The 23808-nt window shown below is 37.3% G+C and overlaps 3 protein-coding genes across 4 annotated transcripts; 1 reads left to right on the top strand and 2 right to left on the bottom strand.

Moving 5' to 3' along the window:
- Positions 1–965: 965 nt before the first annotated feature.
- Positions 966–2376, bottom strand: LOC149013657 (expansin-A7-like). The gene is made up of 3 exons (XM_089159634.1): positions 2146–2376; positions 1736–2051; positions 966–1639 (listed from the first exon to the last, which is right to left on the bottom strand). The coding sequence occupies exons 1-3, from the start codon at positions 2366–2368 to the stop codon at positions 1327–1329; spliced, it is 852 nt and encodes a 283-aa protein (XP_089015760.1). The 5' UTR covers positions 2369–2376; the 3' UTR covers positions 966–1326.
- A 4854-nt stretch (positions 2377–7230) lies between these two features.
- On the top strand, positions 7231–11353 carry SAP18 (SIN3 associated polypeptide P18). Its single transcript, XM_089158066.1, has 6 exons — positions 7231–7430; positions 8587–8619; positions 10124–10234; positions 10315–10410; positions 10775–10849; positions 10941–11353. The coding sequence occupies exons 1-6, from the start codon at positions 7317–7319 to the stop codon at positions 10971–10973; spliced, it is 462 nt and encodes a 153-aa protein (XP_089014192.1). The 5' UTR covers positions 7231–7316; the 3' UTR covers positions 10974–11353.
- Positions 11354–11914: 561 nt separating this feature from the next.
- On the bottom strand, positions 11915–19340 carry LOC149013659 (PGR5-like protein 1A, chloroplastic). 2 transcript variants are annotated; one of them, XM_089158064.1, is made up of 11 exons: positions 18989–19340; positions 17448–17563; positions 16375–16471; positions 16150–16250; positions 15080–15136; positions 14802–14878; positions 13720–13771; positions 13163–13273; positions 12962–13059; positions 12563–12638; positions 11915–12187 (listed from the first exon to the last, which is right to left on the bottom strand). In XM_089158064.1, exons 1-10 carry the CDS (start codon positions 19197–19199, stop codon positions 12569–12571), a joined length of 990 nt encoding a protein of 329 aa, XP_089014190.1. In that variant the 5' UTR covers positions 19200–19340; the 3' UTR covers positions 11915–12187; positions 12563–12568. The 2 variants fall into 2 exon arrangements, with proteins under 2 accessions (XP_089014190.1, XP_089014191.1); XM_089158065.1 differs by lacking the exon at positions 11915–12187 and adding an exon at positions 12194–12385.
- Between the last annotated feature and the right edge of the window lie 4468 nt (positions 19341–23808).

Below are 23808 nucleotides of genomic sequence, written 5' to 3' on the forward strand. Positions count from 1 at the left end.
GGCACCCTTAATATTATGTAATACCCCCATCACAATATATAAAAAATCAACTATTTCAAAATCCAAAAAAAAAAATTTACGTGTGTTAAAAAGTGAATTTATTATTCTCATCATTAAAGATAACTAGGTGAACCATTCGACATTAAAGTAAAATTACTAGGTCAGAAGTGGCAGCTTTGGGAGAAAAATGGGCACTTAAAGAAACTGTTTTGTTTGTCCTGCAGGAGGAACAACAGCATGGATTATTTAAACCCTGATTACAAAACAAATAATGGAACTCACACATATTTTAATCATGTAGGTCATTATAAAACCCACATATATAATGCTGCTTACCAACTTCCAACCCTTAATTAATTAGAATTTATATATATTTTTTCAAATATCGCCCTAATACAAGGAACCTAGATAAAAGATTAATGTAAACATACGTGCTCAGGACTAAGAGGGTGGGGAAGCCTACCAAAGAAAAATATAAGACTTAGTGGCTGGGAATGAAGTCACCATTTCTGTTTTTTTAATGTTAGTCAAACTTCAATATATTCTACCAAACATTATTCTTCATAACATCTTCTCCACTCAATAAAATTTGAAGGTTTCATGTTAACATGTTTTTCAAACATTTTCTTATGAGGGTCCACTTCTTATGAGAAACAGACCAGCGAGTTTGTCTTCGAATTAAAATTTTGTACCTTTGAAGGTAGAACGAAGATACCCACCTTAAAATACTGACAAAATAGAAAAGAGGGTAATCATCTATCCTCGAGGATAGAGGAATCAAACTCATTATCTTCTATCGTGTCTACATTATACCGATGTATCATTATTTTCAAATTTATCTTGATTTCATCATCTATACTTGCAAATGTAGTTGCCCAATGTAATAGTAGGAGTTTAATTGGGTAAAACGGAAATTGAGGATAATCAATAGCAGAATTATTACACAAAATTTCTTAATTTTACCATTAATTAATGGATTTCACATGAGGGCTTCTTACATTTTTCAAGCAGAACATGGAATTATGAAGTAGAAATGATCAAGGAGGAGGCTATGGTTGTATACTGATCTCAAAAACAAATTCAGAACAATCAAAATACAACCTTTCATGTCTCTCTTCCCTCAAACATAAACTATGCAATTAATATATGATGTAATAAGCTTTACATCATATAATGACTAATTACAGTATATGAGGATAAAAAAGAGTTCTTCAGGAAGAAAAAAAAAGAAGAAAAGAAAAAAAGAAAACCTTTAGAAAAGGCTCATAATATGATATAGTTAACCTTTCCAAAATATGAAATAGATAAGAAAATTCATATTTTGTATCAACGGAAATTTGCTCTAGCCTGGTATGTCATTCCAGTGTTCCAGTTCCTTGGGGCAACATTCCAGGCAATAAGAGTTTGTCTTGTGGTGCGAGAAGTGACTCTGAAAGAAAGAGCTTGTCCACCTAAAGATGCAAATGCTTGATATGAAGCTCCCCAGTTATGGCTCATGCTAATCCACCCTGTGCGGGTTCCTTTCACCCACATATTTGCTACATCTCCTGCTCCTCCCACATTCATCACATACACTAGTAACCAGTATCCATTTCCTTGAAACTGGAATCTAATTCCACCTCTTCTCATGCAAGGAACCCTAAATGAAACACCAAACAAGAACAAATAAACAACAATGGATTCAATGGGGGAGCTTAGTATGGAATAAGTTAAAGGGCTTGATTCAATGCACTACCTGCGGAACATGACTGGGATGATGCCGGCGTGCCAGTCGGCAATCTTCATGAAAGCAGGTTTAGACATGTCGAAGTGTGTCCTTGGTGGGTTGCACCAGCCACCAGCGTTGGAATTCTCAGACCAGTTAGGAGGGCAAAGGTTGGTAGCAGTGACGGTTGTGAAGGGAGAGCCTCTGTAGCAGTGTGGTGATTGAACACAGCGCATCTGAAAACATTGCCCACATCCATATCCATTCTGAAACAGTACTGAGCTCAAAGCTGCTGTTTGTAGCCCATAACCACTGCTGTATAAGTTTCCATATCCACAAGCTCCTCCTGCAAAAAACCCAAGAGAAGAACCGAATCAATCACACATAAAAGATAAGATAAGGAGAAATATTAAGCTAGAAAAACATTAATGATCACATACCCATTGTCTCAGAGGCTGTATCGTCGCCATAGAAGGTAGCATGAGCTATTTGCCATCGACTTCCTCTATAACCTGAGTAACCATAAGCTTCGATTGTTGGAATGTTCATCGTCATCATCGTCCAGCACACAAGAAGGAAGCCAAAAGCGAATGACAGGTTCAAGGAAGCCATGATCGACAGACTTGGAGAGTTGCAGGCTTGACTTGCAGATCTACAAATCATGCTTTGCTTATATAATAGAGAGAACAATAGCCCATGTTCTAAGTCGTCCGACCAAAATAGGAAAATATGCATGAAATACCTTCGTGAGCCTCACTAACTGGGTCAACATTATTAAATAGAAGATGGTCTCAGTGATATACCATCTGGTGGATCTGAGGTTACATCTTCCCAAATGTACCTTCTAATTGTACTCCTTGGTGCATGTAAGCATCGCCGATCCATCGGTTTGAGCTGGTTTTGGTCTGGTCTGGTATGAACTGGTTCATTATGATAAGGAAGAATCCTACTCCAAAAGAACCAAAACAATAAGGACAGCTTCTGTTGCTGCTGGAATTGCTTGAACGGTCTGATCACCAGTCAAACCCTCTGGTTGATTGGATTCTAATAGACCTAAATTGGTTTGAAATTGAATCAAGTTGAACATAGAACCTACTAAGATCAATTTCACTGGTTCAGTTTTGGTTTTTTAAGAGATCGAACCGTCATAACCAGCTGGACCATGCATGAAGTCCTCGATATTCAGAACTTGTCTCTTGGATTGGAATCCGTGTAAGAAGTGGCTCTGAGATGCCGTAGTTGCTGAGGTTGATGAGGTTTATGCGGTAGTGCCTATTGAAGATTGTGAACCCGCGGTCCATCGTATCAAGTTAGTACGGTTCGTACCTAGTAATTCTTTTTTTATAATAATTGTAACCAACAATTAAAAGGGAATAAAAATCAGTCGATTTTTCACGCATAAAATAAAATAAAATAGATAAGGTGTCGGCTGAAAGACGTGCTTACCAGTTACCAATAGATAGCACCGTTCGACTGATGCCACGCATTCAGCAACTCTGGAATTTAATATTCACCTGCTCCACCGGCTACTCCCAATGGATTACCGGCCATGTTTTATCATTTCCCACTTTAGGTATTGGGTCAACCTCTTACATCTTCACCAATAAAAGAAAAAAATTTCTCCACAAAAAATAAATAAATAAATAAAACATTCCTATGAGGAGACTCATGATCTTCTAAAATTCTCAAATATTTTTTCTTAAAATTACATATATATATATATATATATATATATATATATATATAAGCATTTTATTTACTCTGTTAAAAGAAAATAGCATTTTACCAACAGTGGTTGGTCCAAATGGTAAGCAGTTTGGTCCGCTTAAGTAAGGTTTCGATACCGAAACCCTGTGGATGTAAAAAATTCTCGATGGGAGACTCACCCACCACAGCCAGGTGTGCGACTCAAGTTGAACACCGAATTAGTCAGGGCAAACCCTTGAAAACCAAAATTGGCAACCAAAATTAAAATTAAAAAAAATAGCATTTTATTTACTCATAAGACACACAATCTCCTCAACTTTTGTAAGTAGAATCTGCTGACTCTTTGATCATAAACTTAAAGCCTCCAAAAAAATCGGGTGGCATCAACAGGGGTTGGTCCAAGTGGTAAGCACCTTGGTTCGCTTAAACAAGGTTCCGGTATCGAATCCTTGTGGATGCAAAAAATCCACGGGTCGACCACCGGTTTATAAAATCCAGGATTGGCAAACCCAAAAATAAAAAATATAAAAAATATAAAAAATTGGGTGGCAATTGAAGGAAGCAATGAGGAAATTTCAGAGCCTATGCTTTTTTTATTTGCTGAAAATTTTGGTTAGCAAGGAAAGATTACACATTTACCAAGAAGATGTGGACACCTGACGTCACCTGACGAAGTAGCTCATAAAACCACACAGACCCCTGATCTATTTTTTATATGAGAGCTTCCTCTATTTCCATTGGAAACATGATGCACCTCCTCCGAAATCAAAACCTTAAAAAAACTCTCATTCACACCTCTCATGGTTAGTGAGCAAATTAACTTTGTTAAAGTTAAATTAATTTGTTAATATGATCATATTATTATTTTTATTTCTTTTTAATTGGAGAGAAATTTGGTCATTTAATCTAGGATAATATGGTGATATTAAAAATATTCTTTGAGATTTTAAAATGAATATAAAATATTATTTTATATTTTATATGAATTTATTAAGTGCGGGTAAAAAGTAAAGTCATATTTATCGTTAAAAGAAAACTAACAATGTGAAGTTTAGAAGGAAGTTTTGTAAGATTTTGATTTTGGGGGAGGTGCAAAGTGTTTCTAATGGAAATGGAGGGACTTATGTAAAATACTCAAATAAACTGTGATGTTTCTTATGAGGATAATTTTCATCTAGACCCTTTTTGAGGTTTGATCTATGTCATTTTTAATCCAGAAAAACTGAAACTTTGCATCTGCCTCCCCTATGCTATAGAAAAAGTCAATTTAAGGACAAATTATCGTTTTTATGACCAATTTGTCCTTATTCTTTTTGTTGGGTAATTTTCATTTGGACTCCCTGAGATTTGATCTATATCATTTTTAGTTCAGAAAAAACTAAAACTTTGCATTTATTTGCCTCTCCTGTGTTATAAAAAAAGTTGATTTAAGGATAACTTATCATTTTTTTGACCAATTTGGCCTTATTATTATTTTTAATTTAAATTTATACATAAACACCCTAACTTGTCATGAAACTCGTGATTCCTCTTTTAGTCAAAAATTTATAAAAAAAAAAACCTATAATTCAAATGAATTTAAAAATATAATCAAAATACCCTTCTATATTAAAATGATTCAATTACCTTTTAGTTTAAATCCTATTTACAAAGATTAAACTTAAATGGAGATGGATGTTTGCTCCTTGGTTGAGTTGAGCAAATGGGAAACGAAGACGATGAGTGAAGGGGGAATCTCTTCATCCACCTCGACTGAGATTCTACTTTGCAAATAGGGTTTAAGCTAAGGGGTACTTGAGTTATTTTAATATATAAGAATATTTTGATCATATTTTAAAATATATTTGAATTTTAGGACTTTTGTATAATTTTTTGACTAAAATGGGAGTCACGAGTTTCATGGTAGCGAGAGAAAAAAAAAAAAAAGACAAATTGGTCATAAAAGTGATAATTTGTCCTTAAATTGACTTTTTCTATAGCACGCGAAGGCAAATGCAAAGTCTCAATTTTTGTGAACTAAAAATAACATAAATCAAACCTCAGGGGGTCTAGATGAAAATTACCCTTCTTATGATGACAATAACTTGTAGGTGGGCATGGGTAGTTGGATCACGAACTCTAAAGGTCAAACAATCTTGGCAATAGGGAGCCGGACCATTTCAATTTAGACTCTCATGGGTGAAGCATTTACAATTCAAGCAGGAATGCTACGTACATTGAGTAAAGGTATTAAGAAGGAAATTTATCAGGTCGGTTGAAATCCATTTATAAGTCACATCAAAGAGTTGATTGATGTGACCTGTAAATGGATTTCACCATTTGATATGATGTTGGGACATATGTCACACATTTACAAAGAAATGGACTTGATATTGGTCCATATTAAGAATGTCATAATTGAAATGGATTGATTTTCGACCTAATATAGCATCTATCAAGGCTACCCCATGCCAAAAAAAACGATGTTGATCCATAATGGCTGGCATTAGGCATTTGGGACCATATTTTGGGTCTTGTAATTTCTACCTCATATCTAGGTAGATCAATATTGTTGTTGATTACCAAGCAAGGACGATTCAGTCAGTGATGTGTAGGACTATTTGGCCAATTTCTTTTTTTGTTGATTATAAGATTTCATTAAGGCAGAGCTAAAGTCAAGGCTGAGGGGCTCAGCCAAGGACTAGAAATTGGCCAACTGTCCGACCATTTGGCCAATCTCGTTGGGAGCTTGTATCCTCTCTAGTCTCAACTTTACCATTTCAATAAATTCATTTTACTACGCACCCAAAAAAAAAAATAGGTTTTCGTACCGAAACTCCTTGTTATTTGGTGGACTTCCAATGGGCATGGAAGACTGCTTCACAAGAATTCAATTGAATCTGATCACAATCGCAAGGAGAGGCTATCAATTCACCTTGAAGCCATATACGAAGGCACCTCCATGCTTGGCTGTTTTATCACTTGTGTGTGATGAAATGATTAAATTCCCTTTTGTGGCTTCACAGAATTGTTTGTCATGATTTCGTTAGCTATACAACTCCCATCCCCTTTCTCCCAAAAAAAACAGGAGTTCAGATCATCTCCCCTGATGGAAAGCACCGTGACGGCTATTGACCATGAATTACAAGGGGGCCTACAGGGTGAGGGTCATCTTGGTGTTAGTGTCTCTATATATAAGACTACCATTGTGCCAAAAACATCTCCATGTGGTTTGGAACAAATCAGTGAATCAAATAGGGAGTCGGCCGATCCAATCTAAGACGTTCGGTGATCCCTCAGGTTGCGTTTGTTTGCAAATGTGGGGTGAGAAAAAAAAAATGTGGGTCCCATGTGTAATGGAGTGAGAGAGACGGAAATGAAAGGAAATGAAAAGGATTTTCTGGAAAAGTGATAGTAGTGAGTCCCACTTTCTATTTTTCCCAACTTTTTCACAAAAGTCCCACCAAATATGTGGGGTTTTAAAATGGCTTGGGGTGGAAAAGTTGAATTACTACATCACCAGACATGTCTCTCACTTTCCCACCCCAAGCAACCAAACAATCTTCCATTTTATTGGGATTTAAGGCAAAAATAAGAAATTCCTACAAAAAAAAAAAAAAAAAAGAAAGGCAAGAAACCTACATTTTTTTGAAGAATTTTCCCACCCCACCTTATTCCAGTAAACAACAGCAGCCAGTTTCACGCTGATTGCAGCCTCCTTGGAAAACTCGGATCAATCCCGGTAAATTCCGATCCGATCTGACATAGTGAGTGAGTCACTCGCAACTCGTCAGGATTATTTTGTTTTAAACCCTGGCAGTGAAGCTAAAAGGAAAAACCGCAACCCATACTCTAAGAGAAGTCCAAAATCTGTAGGGAAGAGAGGTAGAGAGCATTAGGATTACAGAGGATATTTCGAATAGAGATGGCGGGAGTCGTGGAAGCTCCGAACAGAGCTGCTAGAGGTCCCCTTCCTCCTCAAACCAGAGGCCCTCCACCTCCTGCTCGCCCTCGCTTCGAGCCAGTTGATCGCGAGAAGGTGCTTCCTCTTTTCTCTCTAAGCGCTTTCGTTTGATCAATTTTACCTTGTAACTCGTTAGCTTCTCTAGTTTTTGATATGATTGCTACGTCCTCTTCTCGGACATTTCTAGGGCTTGTGAGTTTTGACAACTGCTTATGAATTTGAAACCTTGAAATGATATTGAATCTTCCGTTTAACATTAGAAAGCTCGTTGTAAGAACTTAGGGTTTTAAGTTGAACTGCTAAACCCGCTTAAGAATTACTTTAGTGCTTTGTTAAATATCAAATATTCTGTACAGGGAGGTGAGCATATACAACTCTAGAAGGCGCTCATCGGCTCCATCGCATAACATGTGATGGAGTGCTTTCCCCTGGCGATAGAATGCCTACAATAGAACTCCTTACTTTTTGATGTTTCCGAGAAGAAAGGGGCTTTTTTTCTTTTTCATGGACAATGACATGATGCTTGAGCTACGAATGAGGGCTTGCCACTAGGGAATAGTTCTAACTGCCTGATCCTTGATGAATGGTTTTTTGAGTAAAACGGCGCTAGTATATAAGACCTTAGGGTTCCCAATTTTGTGACTGAACCACTGAAAGCTAGAAGGAAAATGCCTTAGGAAGCCCTGGTCTTCATGGGTTATTGTTAATCAGCTTCTTCCAATCCCAATCCTCCGGTCTCCTATTTGGAGAACCATGTGGTGCCATCTTCTCAGGATGGGGTGCAACAACGACAAGCCTTGGCCTAACTAAATGGGGCCGCCTACATGGGTATCCTGTCAGCTCTGTTTGAAGCCATACTAGATACAAAGCCTTTCTCTCTACTTCTCTTAAGGTGATCTTAGGTCTGCCCTTAGTTCCCTTCTCTCCCAAAGATATATAAATTGTAAAGTCCCTAATTTTAATAACATTTCTATGCTCGTTTGTCTGAATCAGTTATGGGTTGAACTGGAACCCGAGCAATTACGTTATATTGTCATGTATGGCTTATTGATTATGAACAAAAATTGAGTTCTTCTGTCCATTTACTGCACAGTTTCATGAGTTGTCACTTGCAATGCATGCATCCTTCTAATTTGTGCAGTATCTAACTGTTTGGAATTTTTCGTCTATATTATGAAGATTCCCCTATTTCTTCCCTTTTGATGAGGTTTTGAATTTTTTGCAAATGCAGACTTGCCCTCTCTTGCTTCGCGTATTCACTAAGGTATGGCCTTGCTTTCTTATTGCCCTACAGATTTGTCACCATTTTCTAAATTTCAATGGTGTAAAAGTAATATGTTCTTGATGGCCAATTCCAAACTAAGCTTAGTTATAGTTCAACGTTATTACTGCGATTTGCTGGTATGTACGTTTGTGTACATTCCAATGAGCACCTTCTCAGCATTCTTTGTTGCTTCACTGTGGCTTTTTCTTTTTTCTACATGTTATCGTTGTCAAAAGAATGGAATAATTGTCCATAGTTTCCTTCTTCTAGTAAAATGTCAAATCTGGTGCCGAAGGCTTCCGCTAAGAGGCTGTTTTGGTGCCTTGGCCTCTGGCTACAACTGTGGTCCATCAACCATTGTACCAAGCTTTCTTCTTCCAGTAATGGCCTGTAAATTCATGTTCCTTGAAGCCTCCTATCCTCATTGATGAACCTAACCAATCTATTATCCTGCAATCCTTATTTTTAAGAAGTATGTTAATGTTGGAACTTGGTTTGAGCTATTTTCCACAGTTTCTGTTTTAGAATACATATAGGAATTGTTTTCATGGTTCGAAAACAAACTTGGCTTTGAAGGCCAATTCAGTGGTCCAAAACACTCAGATGGATTGAAATCCGCCGAGTTGGTGAACTTTTTTTGGTTGAAATGAAAGCCATATTTGAGTGGGAAACATATACAGTAAAATTCCGAAATATGCTGAAATCTCAATATATTACCCTAGATATTTGTCTTTGCTGCAATCTTTCATTTGGAACCTGCACCTTCCAGTATGGTACCCTATATCCTTTGGTGTGACTACAAGGACAAGATAATTTCATGTTAAAACAGGTTTCCTTTGTAATGATGGCCAGTTTGCCTTCTTTTTGATAATTGAGGGTGCCCCTACATCCTTTGTAGTGGATATAACCCCTTGGGGCCCCTAAATGATGGCCACTGTAACCCTCGTGCTGCATATCACTTTAGCTATGAAGTTTATGGTCCCTGTTTGTGCTAAATTGAGATTTGTTAGGTTGTAGTAGGCTACTAGTTATAAATGCTCAAGAGGCATAGAGGGTTTAGTAGAATCTGTTCATCTAGTTATCTCATGGATTACCTGGAAGGGATGTGTTGTCATACTGGTAGTGGGCCAGAGTCTTGTCCTGGATGCTGAACTCCTGTATTGTTGCGAATGGCTTGTAGCTAAGAGCTGGATCTTCAGTGGTTCAAATTAATGTGTTGTTCCGCTCGCAGTGCTGCTGAACCGACGGGGGAGTTCCCCAATTGAGAATGGTTCATCTTCTTCCCTTGGCTGCATTTTTCTTGTATGCAGAGAAGTTTTAGTTGTCATGCTGTGATGCCAATGCCCACTTAGTGATGAATGCTTAAATTTGTTCTTAATCTGAACAAACTAGCTGGTTGTTGCATTTTTCTTTTTGAATTTTAAATGATCTCAAAGCCAACATTGTGGTTGGTATTGTTACCGTTGGAGACTATATAAACAGCCGCCTCGTTATTCCTATGCAGATTGGAGGTCATCATACCAAGGAAGATTTTGCAGTGAGGGGCAAGGAGCCCAAGGATGAGGTTCAAATATATACATGGAAAGATGCTACTCTTCGTGAGTTGACTGATCTGGTAATCTCAATTTTGTCTGTCAATCAATATTTGAGGTGAAAAGTTGTTTATGCTGTCAGTTGATATTAGCTCTCTTCCAGGTCAAAGAGGTAGCTCCTGCTGCAAGAAGAAGAGATGCAAAACTGTCATTTGCATTTGTATATCCTGATAAAAATGGCCGTAATGTGGTGAGACCGGTATGTAAAACCATCCCCCTTTTCTAAATATCAGTTTCTACATGGTGGTGCATGTCATGCATTTCTTCCTGCTTCATAGTGTATCCTTTTAGTATGGGCACTGATGAACTAATGCATAGCTTGATACCTTGGTTATCAATTAAAGAAAGCCTGAGGGATCACAATATAAAATCAATCACAGCCAACCACTTTTGGGGAAGAAAATGTCATGCAATCACATACACACAAAATCCTTCATCGTTTTGAGCCAAATTACTCAAAGGCCCAGGAAAATGAAGGTCACTTGCATGAGTTGCATCACATACAATATCTGTGTATACTCTCTTGGGGCTATCTGTTATCTTGATATTTTCCATTCTTGAAGGTTGGGATGACAAATTCTTATGGAAATGGGAGGCGACCGGATGACAGCAAAACACTGGCTGAACTTAGCTTCCAGGTGAGTGTTCACGTCAAGGAATGCAACACATCTCTTAAATGTTAAATCTATGATTGCTAATTTTTTTCATGCAACCTTGTGATTTTTGAAGATTGGTGACTACTTGGACGTGGCTATCCTATAGAGGCAAATGTATTGCTGTTGTGCAGTCTGATGCTATTGATATAACTGTAATCTGTTGCAAGTCCAGTTGATCGTCTATGGTTTCTATTGAAGGACGTCGTTTATTTTCAACCAGGGGTTTGAGCCTGCCTGCATATGATCCATTAGCGTAATGTGTTGCAGGAAAACCAAATATCTAAATTGCGTTGGTTGTAATGCATTAGACTTCATGTTTTTATTACTAGCAGGGAGATTCTTCACAATCGACTCTCGTGTCTTCGGGTAGCACAACTATAGTTGTATCCATTTCATTGCAGACTTGAAAGAGGGAATACATTTATTTTTCTTTGGGCATATGGTTTTCATGGGAACTTCACGTCTACTATTTCTAAGATTTCCTCACCGTTAGAATCCCACACCTCCTTTCTTTTCCATGTGAGGCGTTTCAACTCTAAATCAGGGAACGGAATCCAACCGGAGAGGATCCATCGTAATTGACCTGAACTGGATCAAGGAGTGAAAATGTAATAAGATTCGGAAGCTTGAGATTCATTCTGATTTGATATGTATAATAGGAATCAGCCATTTTGGTTGATCTGATCCCAAATCAGGAAGCAGCCAAGGGGAGCTCAGGTTAGGCGATTCATCAATTTGCATCTCAATTTCAAAGCCATGCTTCCGTGGAATGGGGTTATTTTCTGATGCTAGAACTCTTCAGAAGCATTTCTATGGAACCCACTTCATGAGTGAAAACGCCTAACTAAACTGGGTATTACTTTCATTGAAACGAGACTTAAATAGAGTTGTTACGGTTGATGAACTCGCAACGGATATCTGAACAAGCACAGTTTGATGTTAACTCGATAAATTTTAAGGACACTTAGATAGCATAATGATTATAAGAACTCAAAAGTATTACACAAGGGGAAGAGAAGAGTTTTTTTTTTTTTTTTTTTTTGGGGGGGGGGGGGGAGATGTTGTCGAAGTAGATTATTTTGTCATACACAGCAGCACTGAGGAGAGGAAGCAGAGGATCTCAACCTTACAGTCTGTTTATAATGTGAAAAACGGTGTGGAATAAATACAGCTTTGATTCCATGGATGGTTCTTCTGCTATTGAGTATACAGCAGGAGCAAATAAGCTGGTACCAGATATACATATCAACAACTTCACATACATATGGACAGACAAATGGTATGATCGGCCTAATCTCGACACTCCATACTCTTCTTCAGCTGCACAGAAGACGCTGATTTCAAATACGTGCAAAGGAGAAACCCAGATCGAGTTCTATTAGCAGAAAGCTTCACATCCCTTAGTTCAGATTATTGCATTAAGCATCCATGGTGTCAATGTCGTGGGGCTAGGCATTTAATGCAACATAACAATGATACTGGTACCAACGGTGATAGTAACAACTCATGCAGTTTGCACTACAATACAAAAGTAGTTGGATGGAAACAAGAAAGGTCAAGCACCCTTAAGCTCATTATGCTGTTCTATGAAATATATATAAACGTCTGGAGCTTGTCTAATTGTACAGTGGTCTATTTTTTAATAACTATATTCAATGGCAGTGAAGAGGAAATCTGTAACGGTATGATGCATACCTCAACTCAAGCGTTTGCAGGCTCCGGTAAAGTAATCAAACGTGTCTTAGAATCATATATCATCTCAGTGCCACAACTAATGAAAACAGATGAAACATCATAGTCATAAATCCAAGGGAGAAGTAGCTTAAAGCATGGAACACTGCAGGCATTTAAAACTCCTTAAGTTATATATAGATGATTGCATCAGTATCAGGTTGAGCTGGTGGAATCTGATCCAACCATTCATTAGCAGTCCAATCCAAGCTTGGACAAGATGGCACTCGGCGTAGTGACCAAATGCCTAACCTGAATATGGTCTCTCATGCTAGCAGGCTAGCAGCAAGGTTAAGGATGTGGGTTTGCTGGGATTAAAAGGATTTGATGACTAACACAGTGACCAAGTAGTTTGAGACTTACTTTGAACATTTAATTTTATTGGAGGAACCGCCACTCGACACTGATAGAATTGTCCCAAAGAAGGATACATTTTCTGTACCACAATTAGGACATGGACCCTGAACAATAAAGGAATCTGTCAAATACACATAGCTATTAAATATTATATGAAGATCAAGTTTTCAACTGATCAACTAAGATATCTGAGGCTTTGCCCTGTACCTTTAAAATCTTAAAGTCTTTCACAATTGCATTTGTGATTGATTGAGCAATATAAAGTATGAGGGGCAAAGCAGCAAACCATGTGAAAATGAAACTGTACGGCTCTGGAAGCTGCAGGTTGAATGATTAAATTAGATTTAAAATGAGAGAGAAATGCATTGCACAATTGATGCAAAAGGTACGACAGCTAAATGTAGGCTGATCGCCCTCCACAGGAATAAAAAGACCAAAATAAATATTGAAGTTTTGTCTATATGCATGTGTGTGTGTGTGGAGGCAGAATCAGTAATTTTACAGCCAGTAAAATCTATCATATTTTTCTGCTTGTGCAGAAGCCTTCAGCACCAGTTCACCCTTTTTTCAAATCTATCATATTTTCTGAGAGGATGCTGAAAACATCACATAACTATTGGGTCAAAACAAAAGCAGCCAGCAAGTGTTTGTATCAACCTTAAAACTGCAACAGCCCTGAAGAAAATAATCAACTAACAAATGATTTTGTCCAAAGGTAGTGCCACTGGGTATCAGCATAGCAAAGAATAGGAAGAAAAACCAACCTCCAATAGATATGTGATCTCAAAACCAGTCAAGTCATCCAAGAAGAAAAACCTGTGAGCATCAAAGGAGAAGAGAATGACATATGGCACTGATGCATTTCAAGGTTTCACCTGCAGCTCTTATGATGAAGTTAGCCTTAATTATATTTACTAATGAAGATACTAATTTATATAAATAACTGAACATACATTAAGTCTTCTTAGATCATCTACACTTCCCCACATACACTAAATAGTTGCAATAGCTAAAGCAGTTTACTTAAGACTTTATTAAGTAAAATGGCTAATTATTTTTGGTACGCTAGAGAAATAGATCAAATCATCATCAGAAGCAACCCTCCCTTCTCTACTTATTTTATCAAAATCTAGTTTATCTTTAATATATGCTTTCTGATTTGAAAATATTTTCCTGCATTCCCACACCCATATCTCTTCAATTTTCTTCCCATGTCATTCCCTTGTACACAGGATTCAAAAGGCTCTACATGATCCAAATTACTCCTCTTCTTCATACCATGAGCACATTAAAAAATCTATTGCCTGATACATCTACATCTCTCTCACCCCTAATCAATAACTGACATTAACTATAAATAAATAAATTTTTTCAGAACCATATCAAGCAGCAACTTGTTTTAGATAGGAACTGGTACGCATTGTAAGAACCGTATCTATTTTTCTCTTGCTGACTTACATCATTTACCACCTGTAAAATATTCAATCTTGTACTGGATTGGTGAAACTTGTAGTCAAAAGACTTTACTGAGTCAAGCCAAGTCATTGAGCAAGCCAAAGGACACCAACTCATGGACATTTCCAAAGTGAACCTTAGAGAGCTAGAAATAAACAGACAAGTGAAAATTATATATCTGTACCTTCTTGGTGTGTGGCATATGAGTGAGGAGAGTGAGAATTATAGGTAGAACTGAGGTTGAGCCAAGAAGAAAATCATACTAGCTTGCTAAAATGCACATATATCTACAACTGAGGGAACAAACTGATGAATGAACCCTCCCATGGAGATGGCTATTACAGTAATAATTTGTCCACTTTAAGAATGAGGAAAGAATCATGTTACTTACAGCGTCAGTGCAATTACGGCGGCTGGAACATACAACAGGAACGTTTTGAAATAGTCAACAGTCAAGTCACTGTATACCTATAGGAAGATAATCAAGAGTACCAACCATTAAACAGAGCCCCATGGAAGAGATGAACTAGTTATTGCCTAATGACCTTAGCATCACTTGTCTATGTCCAGCTATTTCACCAAATAAAATGACAGTAGAACAAGTTGTGAAAGATGAGAGAATATTCATAAATTAACAGTAGTAATACTATAGATGAAATGCTAGCATACCTTTCTACTACGAAGGCTGCACCGTGGGCCTTCAACTACGATATCACTCCCTTCCGTCTATCAAATGATTATGCAAAAAAATGAATGCTGTATCATTAGGAGTGGAAGTATGATAATTTACACTACCTCTCTAATGAGACTATTCTTTTTAAGCAGGACCAGAAACAGAAAACAAGGTATCCACAAAAAGCATTTTCTTGAGATTCACAACTGTCAAACCAAATGAAAACACAGGTTCAAGCGCGTCTTTGATCTACTAGTATACATATGTCAAAAAGGATGAGCTGACCATGTCTGTGGTGTGAACTGTTAAGTGTAAATACAAGTAATCAACAAATTCAGATAAACTAGAAAACATGCTAATACTTTGGAAAGGGAACAGGCTTCCTTCTACCTAATTTCATATTCTCCATGCACAAAGCTTGTATAAGAGAATACCAGCAGACAAACAGCCATTAACAACTGCACAGATCTCTACTTCCTTCATACTGTTGAAAATGTAAGCATTAAAAAGGTTTTGGCCATGAGTCCTCTTAATCTTTCTGGGCTTTGCAAAATAGAATCATATATGCCAAGATGCACCAACTAATGAAACACACTTGGTAGATAGCCAAGGTTTTGATAACAACCACATCAGCAATTATTCTTGGAAGACTTGGAAAAAATTTTAGAGGACTTCCTAGAAAAGATAACCGCTGCAATCAAGCAGCACTTAGCAGCCAATCTAGCAGAAAAACTGATCCTGGGGGAGTAAGATAATGTAAATCTCTGGAACTACAATACACTAAAAGTTTTTAGCCATCTTCCCCATGGGATGCCATTCAGTTCTAATGGTTCATTGACCAGTCAACAGTTCTAGAGATTCAAACGGTCTTGAATAAAGACTAGACTCTGCACCCTTTGAAGTTGGCAAATAATCCAATTGTCTGGTCCAAAAACCATCATTCATCTTTCTATTTAACAGTTGAATCCCTTTCTCAAATTGAAACCTGTCACTACTCCTTAGTTAACAATCCTTTTTGTGTCCCTCAACCATTTCCTTGTGGCAATTGAAGCAATGGTGCACAAACCTTAAGTTGTATCTTCAATTGGTCATACTCCTCATCTGTCAGTATGGGTTTCCCAGCAACATAAGCCATTGAAGCTTCCAAAAACTTCTGTTCATCTGAAGCTGCATTACAGATGCAATAAAAGATGTCAGCTGGAATTGTCTTTGGCAAACAATTAGAGAGAGAGAGGGAGCAGAATTTCAGATTCAAAGGATAAAATTTGTGGAGGAAACTGATAGGTCATACATAGCATGACAACGCTGCTGCCTTCCCACATTAGTTCTTCCTTCAGATTGTCAAATTCTTCATTTGACATAATAGCCTTTCCCTCATAATAGAATGCCTGTGGTATAAGAACAGAAACCCAGTATTCCTTACCAGCTATGAACAAGGAAGTCAAACAAAAATTACAACCATCAGACAGGTAGAAGCATGAAATCTAAGAAAAGTCTTTGTCCATCCATATCCACTGGCAGTGTCCATGTCATTCTTGAGTGAGAACTGAGAAGTAAGAAAATAACCACACAGGTTGCTCCACCAATGTAAAGATAATAGCTTGGAAAGCTTTTATAATTATTAGAAAATATATCATTAAAAAATGAATAGTATACAGGGGTATAGATAATATTATGATTAAAATGGATTTAAGTATATGAAGCAATAGAGAGAAGTGGTAATATGTTTTCCATAAAAGTTTAGGCAAAGGAAAAATCAGGAATGGGACTAAAGTGTTAAAAAGTCTTGAAGAGGAGGTAGGCCAGCATTGTCTTTTGTAACAACAAAGAAATGTTTCAACTTTCAAAATACAAAAGAGGGGATGGTTTGGAACTAAAAATGGGCATGGCAATATGACCTATTATGACTGGGTCATCTACTTTTTTCTTAGTAGAAAAATATAACTTAATGTATTAAATATAGAAAGGGGAGCATATTTGAAGAATATATAAACGTGAAGCATAGATATGGAGCACTTTGTGTACAAGAAAAATGAAAACAAGCATAACAATGAAAAATCTTGGAACACCAGTGGGCCCTATATAAGGAATACAACAAGTAGTGGATGAGTAATAGAATAAAATGCTAGTTTTGGAATAAGTTTTGTTGAGTGGCATTTCTGTAAACACTCTACGAAAAAATAGAACACTTAGGACATGGATTGAAACCATCAATGGCTTTTGTTATAGGCCATATGAATATAATATAATAGATAAGCAGTGGAACTTGTTTTGACGGTAAAAAATCAGGTACAAGGAAAGCCACAGGGTGCACAGGACTTCCCGGATTTTCTTTAATGAGGCTAGAATGATATGTTTTAGTACCTGTAGTGCTTGAAGAAAATCTTGTTCCATCTCCCCCAGTGACTTCTTCTCTTTCTGGTCTATGCTGCAATATTGCAAGATTTTACTGTCGACAACGTCATCTTTTTTAACCTGGCCTGGAGATACCAGAGGAGTCAGCAGACAGCCTTGCATGACATAAGCAAATAAAAACAAACATACATAATAAGCATAGAGGAAAGCGAAAGGGCACCGGAGTAAGTGTTGTGAAGTTTTTAGGTTATATATATATATATATATATATATATATATATATATATATTAAACACTAATGAACAAAATTCCACAGTCATTCATGTAGTGAATTCTTGATATAAACTTTGGGGAGGAAAAAGGAGCTAAGCTACATAACTTTCAGAGGATTCTATGGCTTGAATCAAGAATGTGCTTGATAGCTCTTCCATAAAGAATAATCCACATAATATAGAATTCAGAATTGAAATGAAGTACAATGACTTCACTCCAGAAATTCTAGCGCATTATTAAGTTACACATTTCTTTCTTTCCAAAGTACACCAAATTACAAGTCGACCACAAAGTTGGCAACAAAAAGTACTAGAAATTAAGGATCTGTTATTAAACAAAATTATACATGCATGGACTATAAAAGAACCAAAAATCCTTGGGCTAGTTGCTAAACTAGAGACGCATGCTTGAGATTTTAATGACCACTATTCTCAAGATCAGAACATATGTAATCAATACCAGAAGCACAGTTGACTAGGAATACAGCACCAACCACAGCAGAACTGATTTGGCTGTAATTTACAGGCGATCTTCCAATCGCTTTCCATGGAATGTAGTTTATGTCCAAAGCAATTTGCTAAGACATGAGTCCAAAAAGTGCTTTCACTTCACTATTCATCATTACAAATTACATGGTTACCAACCAGCTGTTCCGTTTGCAATAAATACGATCCATTTAAACTATTAATTAACAGAAAATTTTCAATTGAACTTGGAAATCTTGATTTATACTAACAAGCAAATTAGTTAGTATGAGTGTGTGGCTACTAGATTCAAATACCCACTGATTTCTATCAGAGGGCTTATGAAGTATAAAGGAATCATAGACTTCATGAAGCCTGTTCAGTCGTGCACACCATTGATAAACTCGGAGTTGAGAAACTTCCCCCAAAAGTATTTAACTGTCAGAATTACTTAAACTGTGGATGCTTTCCTGCTGCAATACCAATATACAATCAGTTTGGTACCTGCAGCAAATATAAATGAACATCATATACTTCCATTTCCATTGGAAACTGTGTTACATGCCCTCGTACCAGAGACCAATTGCATATTTTTCTAGATTTGACTGACCTATTCTGTTTCAATGTTCACCCTAAATCAGTCAGTTATCCTAGATAATACGTTCCTCCAAATTGTCAATCACTTCGATCAGTTTCATCAAATTGGCCATTTCTCGAATCACAATGAGTCAGAAACGACTCCTTAATTCATCTGTTGGCAAGAAAGATTTCAACTAGGAAATATATTAACGTCCACATAAATGAGATACCAACCTTGCTGATCAGTTGCCTTAGGGGAGAGTATGAAAAGCCTGCGCCGAGACGATAGACGTTGGCGACCGGAGAGCTGAAGTGATGGAAGGTTGTGAGCCGATGCAGGTTGAGATGAGTGAAGTCTTGAAGACGCAAGGGAGATTAAGGGTCTGCGAATATGGGCAGAGAGGAGACGAGAAGAAGAGAGAGAAAAACCCAATTCGGTGAGCATCTCCAATGACAAGATTAGAGGAGAAAGAGACTGGATGCTTTAGGGTTCTGTTCAGGCAAGGACGGAAGCAGTGAGAGGGTTGTGTGTTGAGCTCCAATCGGTGAGTGTTGCTTCCCATTGTGTTGAGTTGCAAGAGATTGATCGACGAAATTACGAGAAGATAAGGCAATTCAAAATGTGTGGAGGGAAATTCAAGTCCACAGCTTCCTGCCTTTGTTGTTTTCCTCGTTGTTAAATATTAAACAGATAGAGATATTTTGCAGATTATCTACTTTTTTTTTTTCCCTCTTTTTTTCTTTATTGAACAAAAATCATCTACTTATCTACATTGTAGCAACTGCCAAGAACAATCCTACCAAAAATAATCTCCCAGAGAAACAATATTGTTTGGATCAAAATTATGACTTTCTGTTGCCTTTTCGTAGTGACACGTGGATTCTAAGATTTTCTTGTTCTTTATCGAGATCCTTTGCATCTGGGCGGGACATGTGTCCATTCTCCCTCCTCGCTGGAGGAAGACACGTAGCCTATCAGTGATTGCTTGGTACCACGGGCAAGGCATCCTTCCGTCCACCCTGCTCGGCAAAGGTTCATCATGCCTCTAAGCCAAGTTGAGATCTAAGAACAACATTGTTTTTACGTCCCCTCCTAACACATCTATAAGGAAAGACTAACATTGAACATTGACACGCTGAACCCCTACTGAATCCATAATAGAGGAGTACTACCTTCGAAGGTAGAGTAATCTTTAGGCCTCAATCAACTAGCCAAACTTATTCAACATCATATTAGAAACAATAAAACTCTTTTGGGTCTTTCCTTACACCCATAGAGTCAAGCACTGCTTGGAAAGTATCGCACTTTATCACAAACATCCTTCATTTAGCCTCCTCTTTTGATGAATGCATTTTCTCGTATATGTATAAAGAGGTCAATTACGTAGCTAACAAACTAGCCAAAGAAGCAGCCAATACCCAATATTGATTTATCTATCATCATTCTCCCTTTTCTCCCTTGGGGTTTACTTTTTGATCCTATTCGATGTAAGTTGCCTTTCGACTTCATGTAAATAAATAACATTTCTTATATGACCTCAAAAAAAAAAAAAAAAAAAAAAAAAGAGATATGATAAAACATAAATTACACGTGCCATAACTTTTAAGGTCTTTTTGGTTACACGAGTCTGGAGATTTCAAATCTATGGAGTCATAATTCATAAAATTAACTATTTGGTTGTGGAATGAAATTTGTGGATTCATCCTAAAAAACTATTTGGTCGACGTGATTTTTGTGAATGCGCAAATATTTAGCGCTTTTATAGTAGGGGTAAAATCTCTAGATTTCACCCAATACCCATAAATCTACAGGTTCATGCACGTTTTTAGTGTAAAAATATGAATCTCTAGATTTCATAAATCCAAGGATTTTCACAACCAAACGAGTATAAATCTTGAATTCATGAATCCAGAGATTTTGAAATCTATGCATTCATGTAACTAAACAAGCCCAAAGTTGTTTACCAAAATGTTATTTGGTTGAAAATGCACCAAAAAAAAAAAAACTTTTAGTCACCATATGTATGAAATCCCTTAGATTTTTGACTTTTTAACCCATCGATTCTAGAACCGCAAACCCGGAGTACAAGTAAGAGATAACTCTGGACCATATGAGTTGAGCCCGGATGTTCGAAAATCGAACCTATGGAGGTAGATGATCACGATGAAGACCGACCACTCTAATGAATTTCAAAAGAAGAGAGAGAATCAATCTTGAAGGCATAAAAAGGAGGTTTTAGCATGTCCGTAAACAAATGCTAGAGGACTTGAAATTCGAGGTTAACTATACGAATGATCGGGCCTAGAAAGGACATTTTTACCCTTCGAAACCCGTTGCAATTGGCTTTCTCATGAAGGAGACATAGGGTTGGTTGGTCGAAGGTGATTAACCGACTGGACCAACCGCCCCTGCAATTTCAAGGCAAATTCAGAATTTCGGGTTTAAAATCCTATTTTATGATTCTCTAACCCCATAAACACATTGTTTATTCAAAAAGGAGGTTAAGAACGTGGTGATTTTGAAGCTTCTTCACTCCTTGGGTGGTGCCAAAGTGTGAGAAAGGAAAAAAATTGCGCGATAAGGTAAAAATACTCGAAAACCCTTTGCAACCATCTTCTGAATGCAATTATGGTAGAATCCTTTGCATTGTTGGGATGGTTTTCATTGTTGGTCACATTGAATGCTTCATATTGCCCCATTAATGTTTCCCAATCTTTATGAGAACTGGTTCATGCAATTCTTTGTATTTGAGACCAATTTGAACATCTTAGAGATGCCCGCGGAGACACATTGATAGCCTAAATTAGGGGTTTTCGTTTGAGAATCAATTGGGGTGTTTGAAGGTAGTTTGGGGACCCTAATACCGTCAAATTAAAAACCCAAAATTCTATTTCAAGTTGAGAGCAAATTGGGGACGAAATTAGGGTTTTGGGCCGGAGCCCTACATTGGGCTGTCGACCAAGACATGTCGACCGGCCTTGTATGGCCCCACCCTCCTGCCCTCTGTTGGGTGTGTGTTTTAGCCCCCTTTGATTCAGGATGATTCTCGACTATTACTCATTTAATTTATTATGTCTCTAGGGTTATTTTAGGTCAATTTCTCTCTCTTTTTTGTGGATTATTTTAGGATTTGGAGATTTATATAAGCTTGAAATGTGAGAAATATACTTAACCATATATTGTATGAATGATAAGTTATTTAAATCTTCAATGTTTAATATCTAGGAATCTCTTATAAATTGTGTGTGACTTTGCATGAATGGAAGATAATGTTAGTTTGTACTTGTTTTTATTTCAAATTTCATAAATTATCTTATGTGAGAATGGTGTGAGCTTGATTTTGGGACTATGTCCTCTTATACTTATATACCAACTAGAGTTATGAGTTCTCCTTTTACCTTAGTGACTTTATATATATATATATATATGCACTTAGACTTAAGTACATGAATGCTAGGTGTCTAGAAGTGTTTGGTTAGGTAACCTATGAGTACTATTACCCTTCTAGTAATGGTATTGAAACCAGTTAACCTGAGATGACAGTGGTTGGGTCCTATGAGTATCAAATAGGCTCACTGCCAACATGAGATGGTAGGGTTGCATATATATAGAGTTAGGGCTTGTGTCACTTTCAATGCGATGTGCGATTTCCAAGGGAAAGTCATGAGAGCGTTCGCCTATATATATGTGGATGACTATAGGGTTGAGAAATGGAGTTCAACAGATGCCTCCCGTTGAGGATCTCATTTCTTGGTGGATAAGGATATCGGGCCAACAGATGCCTCCCATTGAGGAATAATATTCATACCATATGTAGTACAAGACTATATGACTATGCATTGGGCTTAGAGTTGTCATTGACATGCGCCAGTTTTCATGCGAAATGGTGATATGAGAAAGTGGTGACTTATATCCCTAGCCATGGATTGATACGACTTGACCCAATGGACATCTCTTGTTGAGGGAGAGTGACTGAGATTGCCCAGAGGAGATTGATGTATAACTTAATGTTTGTCTACCATATAAACTTCATGAAAGAATTAGGAGTATAACATCATATTCATTTATTCGTTATATTCTCATCATTATTAATCTTTTATGTGTGATGTGAGAAATTGGTGGATGAATGCTTGGTATGTTGTTGAGTCGACCTCATTGAGTTTTGTGGAACTCATTCATTTTATATGTATATTCTGTTAGATCTTATTGCAGGTTATGAGGACTCCATTCAAATGGATGATCCGTCGTCGGCAGACTATTATAAGGAGCGACTATATGAAAGTGGACTCATCCGCTTATATAAAAAGCGTCCTATTGTGACAAAAATATTAGAGGGCTAGAGATGCTTTGAGATCGATAACTCCCATCTCTAACAGTTTTGGTACATCTTTACCCTTATACTTTTGTGGAGGAGGGAGATAGCATTTTCTATCACGGATTAGATTACCCTCCAAGTGAACAAACAATTTCTTTTAAACTCTGATGTCCATTGATTATGTCCATTGTTTCCATTTGGATTATGTTTTAATCCTAGTTGAAGGATAACTCTAACCTTTTGATACACTACGTTTATAATTTTAGTTAGGGATTCATGTCTAAACTTGCCGATTAAATGATATCATATAATTGGTAAGGGTTTGCCTCTCCTAACCATGGCGTGGTGTTCACAATATTACCTACACGGATATGACACGGACCGTTGGGTGGGGTGATGGGTGTGACAATCTATATATACACACACACATATGTGAGTATAGATGTTTGCAGTTGCCCTATTTATATGATATATTATGTAACATGATATGATCAAGGAATAAGTATATTTTCTCAACGAAGGGTGGTTTCCCTAGTAGGATGTTATCAATTTTGTGCCAGCACAATCCAAGTTGCTTGTTTTGGTCAATCCAACTCTTGCTTAGTGGAGCAGTAGGGAGGCTCATTAGAGACGATATGTAATACCTCCTCCCTTAGATATAGCGTCATTGACAAATATTAGGTATGTCCTCTCCCTTTCTAAAAGTTGTCTTGTTTTGCTGGAGGTTGGGGCTAAATT

The sequence above is a fragment of the Hakea prostrata genome, chromosome 6 (assembly GCF_041222555.1).
Source record: "Hakea prostrata isolate BN-2017 chromosome 6, UWA_Hpros_2, whole genome shotgun sequence".
Taxonomy (NCBI): domain Eukaryota; kingdom Viridiplantae; phylum Streptophyta; class Magnoliopsida; order Proteales; family Proteaceae; genus Hakea; species Hakea prostrata.

Bases quoted from the DNA above. Each gene is read 5' to 3' on its own strand.
- LOC149013657 (XM_089159634.1), bottom strand. From the start codon at position 2,368: ATGATTTGTAGATCTGCAAGTCAAGCCTGCAACTCTCCAAGTCTGTCG. The intron at 2,052-2,145 runs GTATGTGATCAT...GGTTTTTTGCAG, and splicing joins TACAGCCTCTGAGACAATGG to GAGGAGCTTGTGGATATGGA. The intron at 1,640-1,735 runs GTAGTGCATTGA...TGTTTCATTTAG, and splicing joins ATCCCAGTCATGTTCCGCAG to GGTTCCTTGCATGAGAAGAG.
- SAP18 (XM_089158066.1), top strand. From the start codon at position 7,317: ATGGCGGGAGTCGTGGAAGCTCCGAACAGAGCTGCTAGAGGTCCCCTT. The intron at 7,431-8,586 runs GTGCTTCCTCTT...TTGCAAATGCAG, and splicing joins AGCCAGTTGATCGCGAGAAG to ACTTGCCCTCTCTTGCTTCG. The intron at 10,235-10,314 runs GTAATCTCAATT...GCTCTCTTCCAG, and splicing joins TTCGTGAGTTGACTGATCTG to GTCAAAGAGGTAGCTCCTGC.
- LOC149013659 (XM_089158064.1), bottom strand. From the start codon at position 19,199: ATGCTCACCGAATTGGGTTTTTCTCTCTCTTCTTCTCGTCTCCTCTCT. The intron at 15,137-16,149 runs GTTTGTGCACCA...ATCATTTGATAG, and splicing joins AATTGAAGATACAACTTAAG to ACGGAAGGGAGTGATATCGT. The intron at 13,060-13,162 runs GTACAGGGCAAA...TTTATTGTTCAG, and splicing joins AAGACTTTAAGATTTTAAAG to GGTCCATGTCCTAATTGTGG.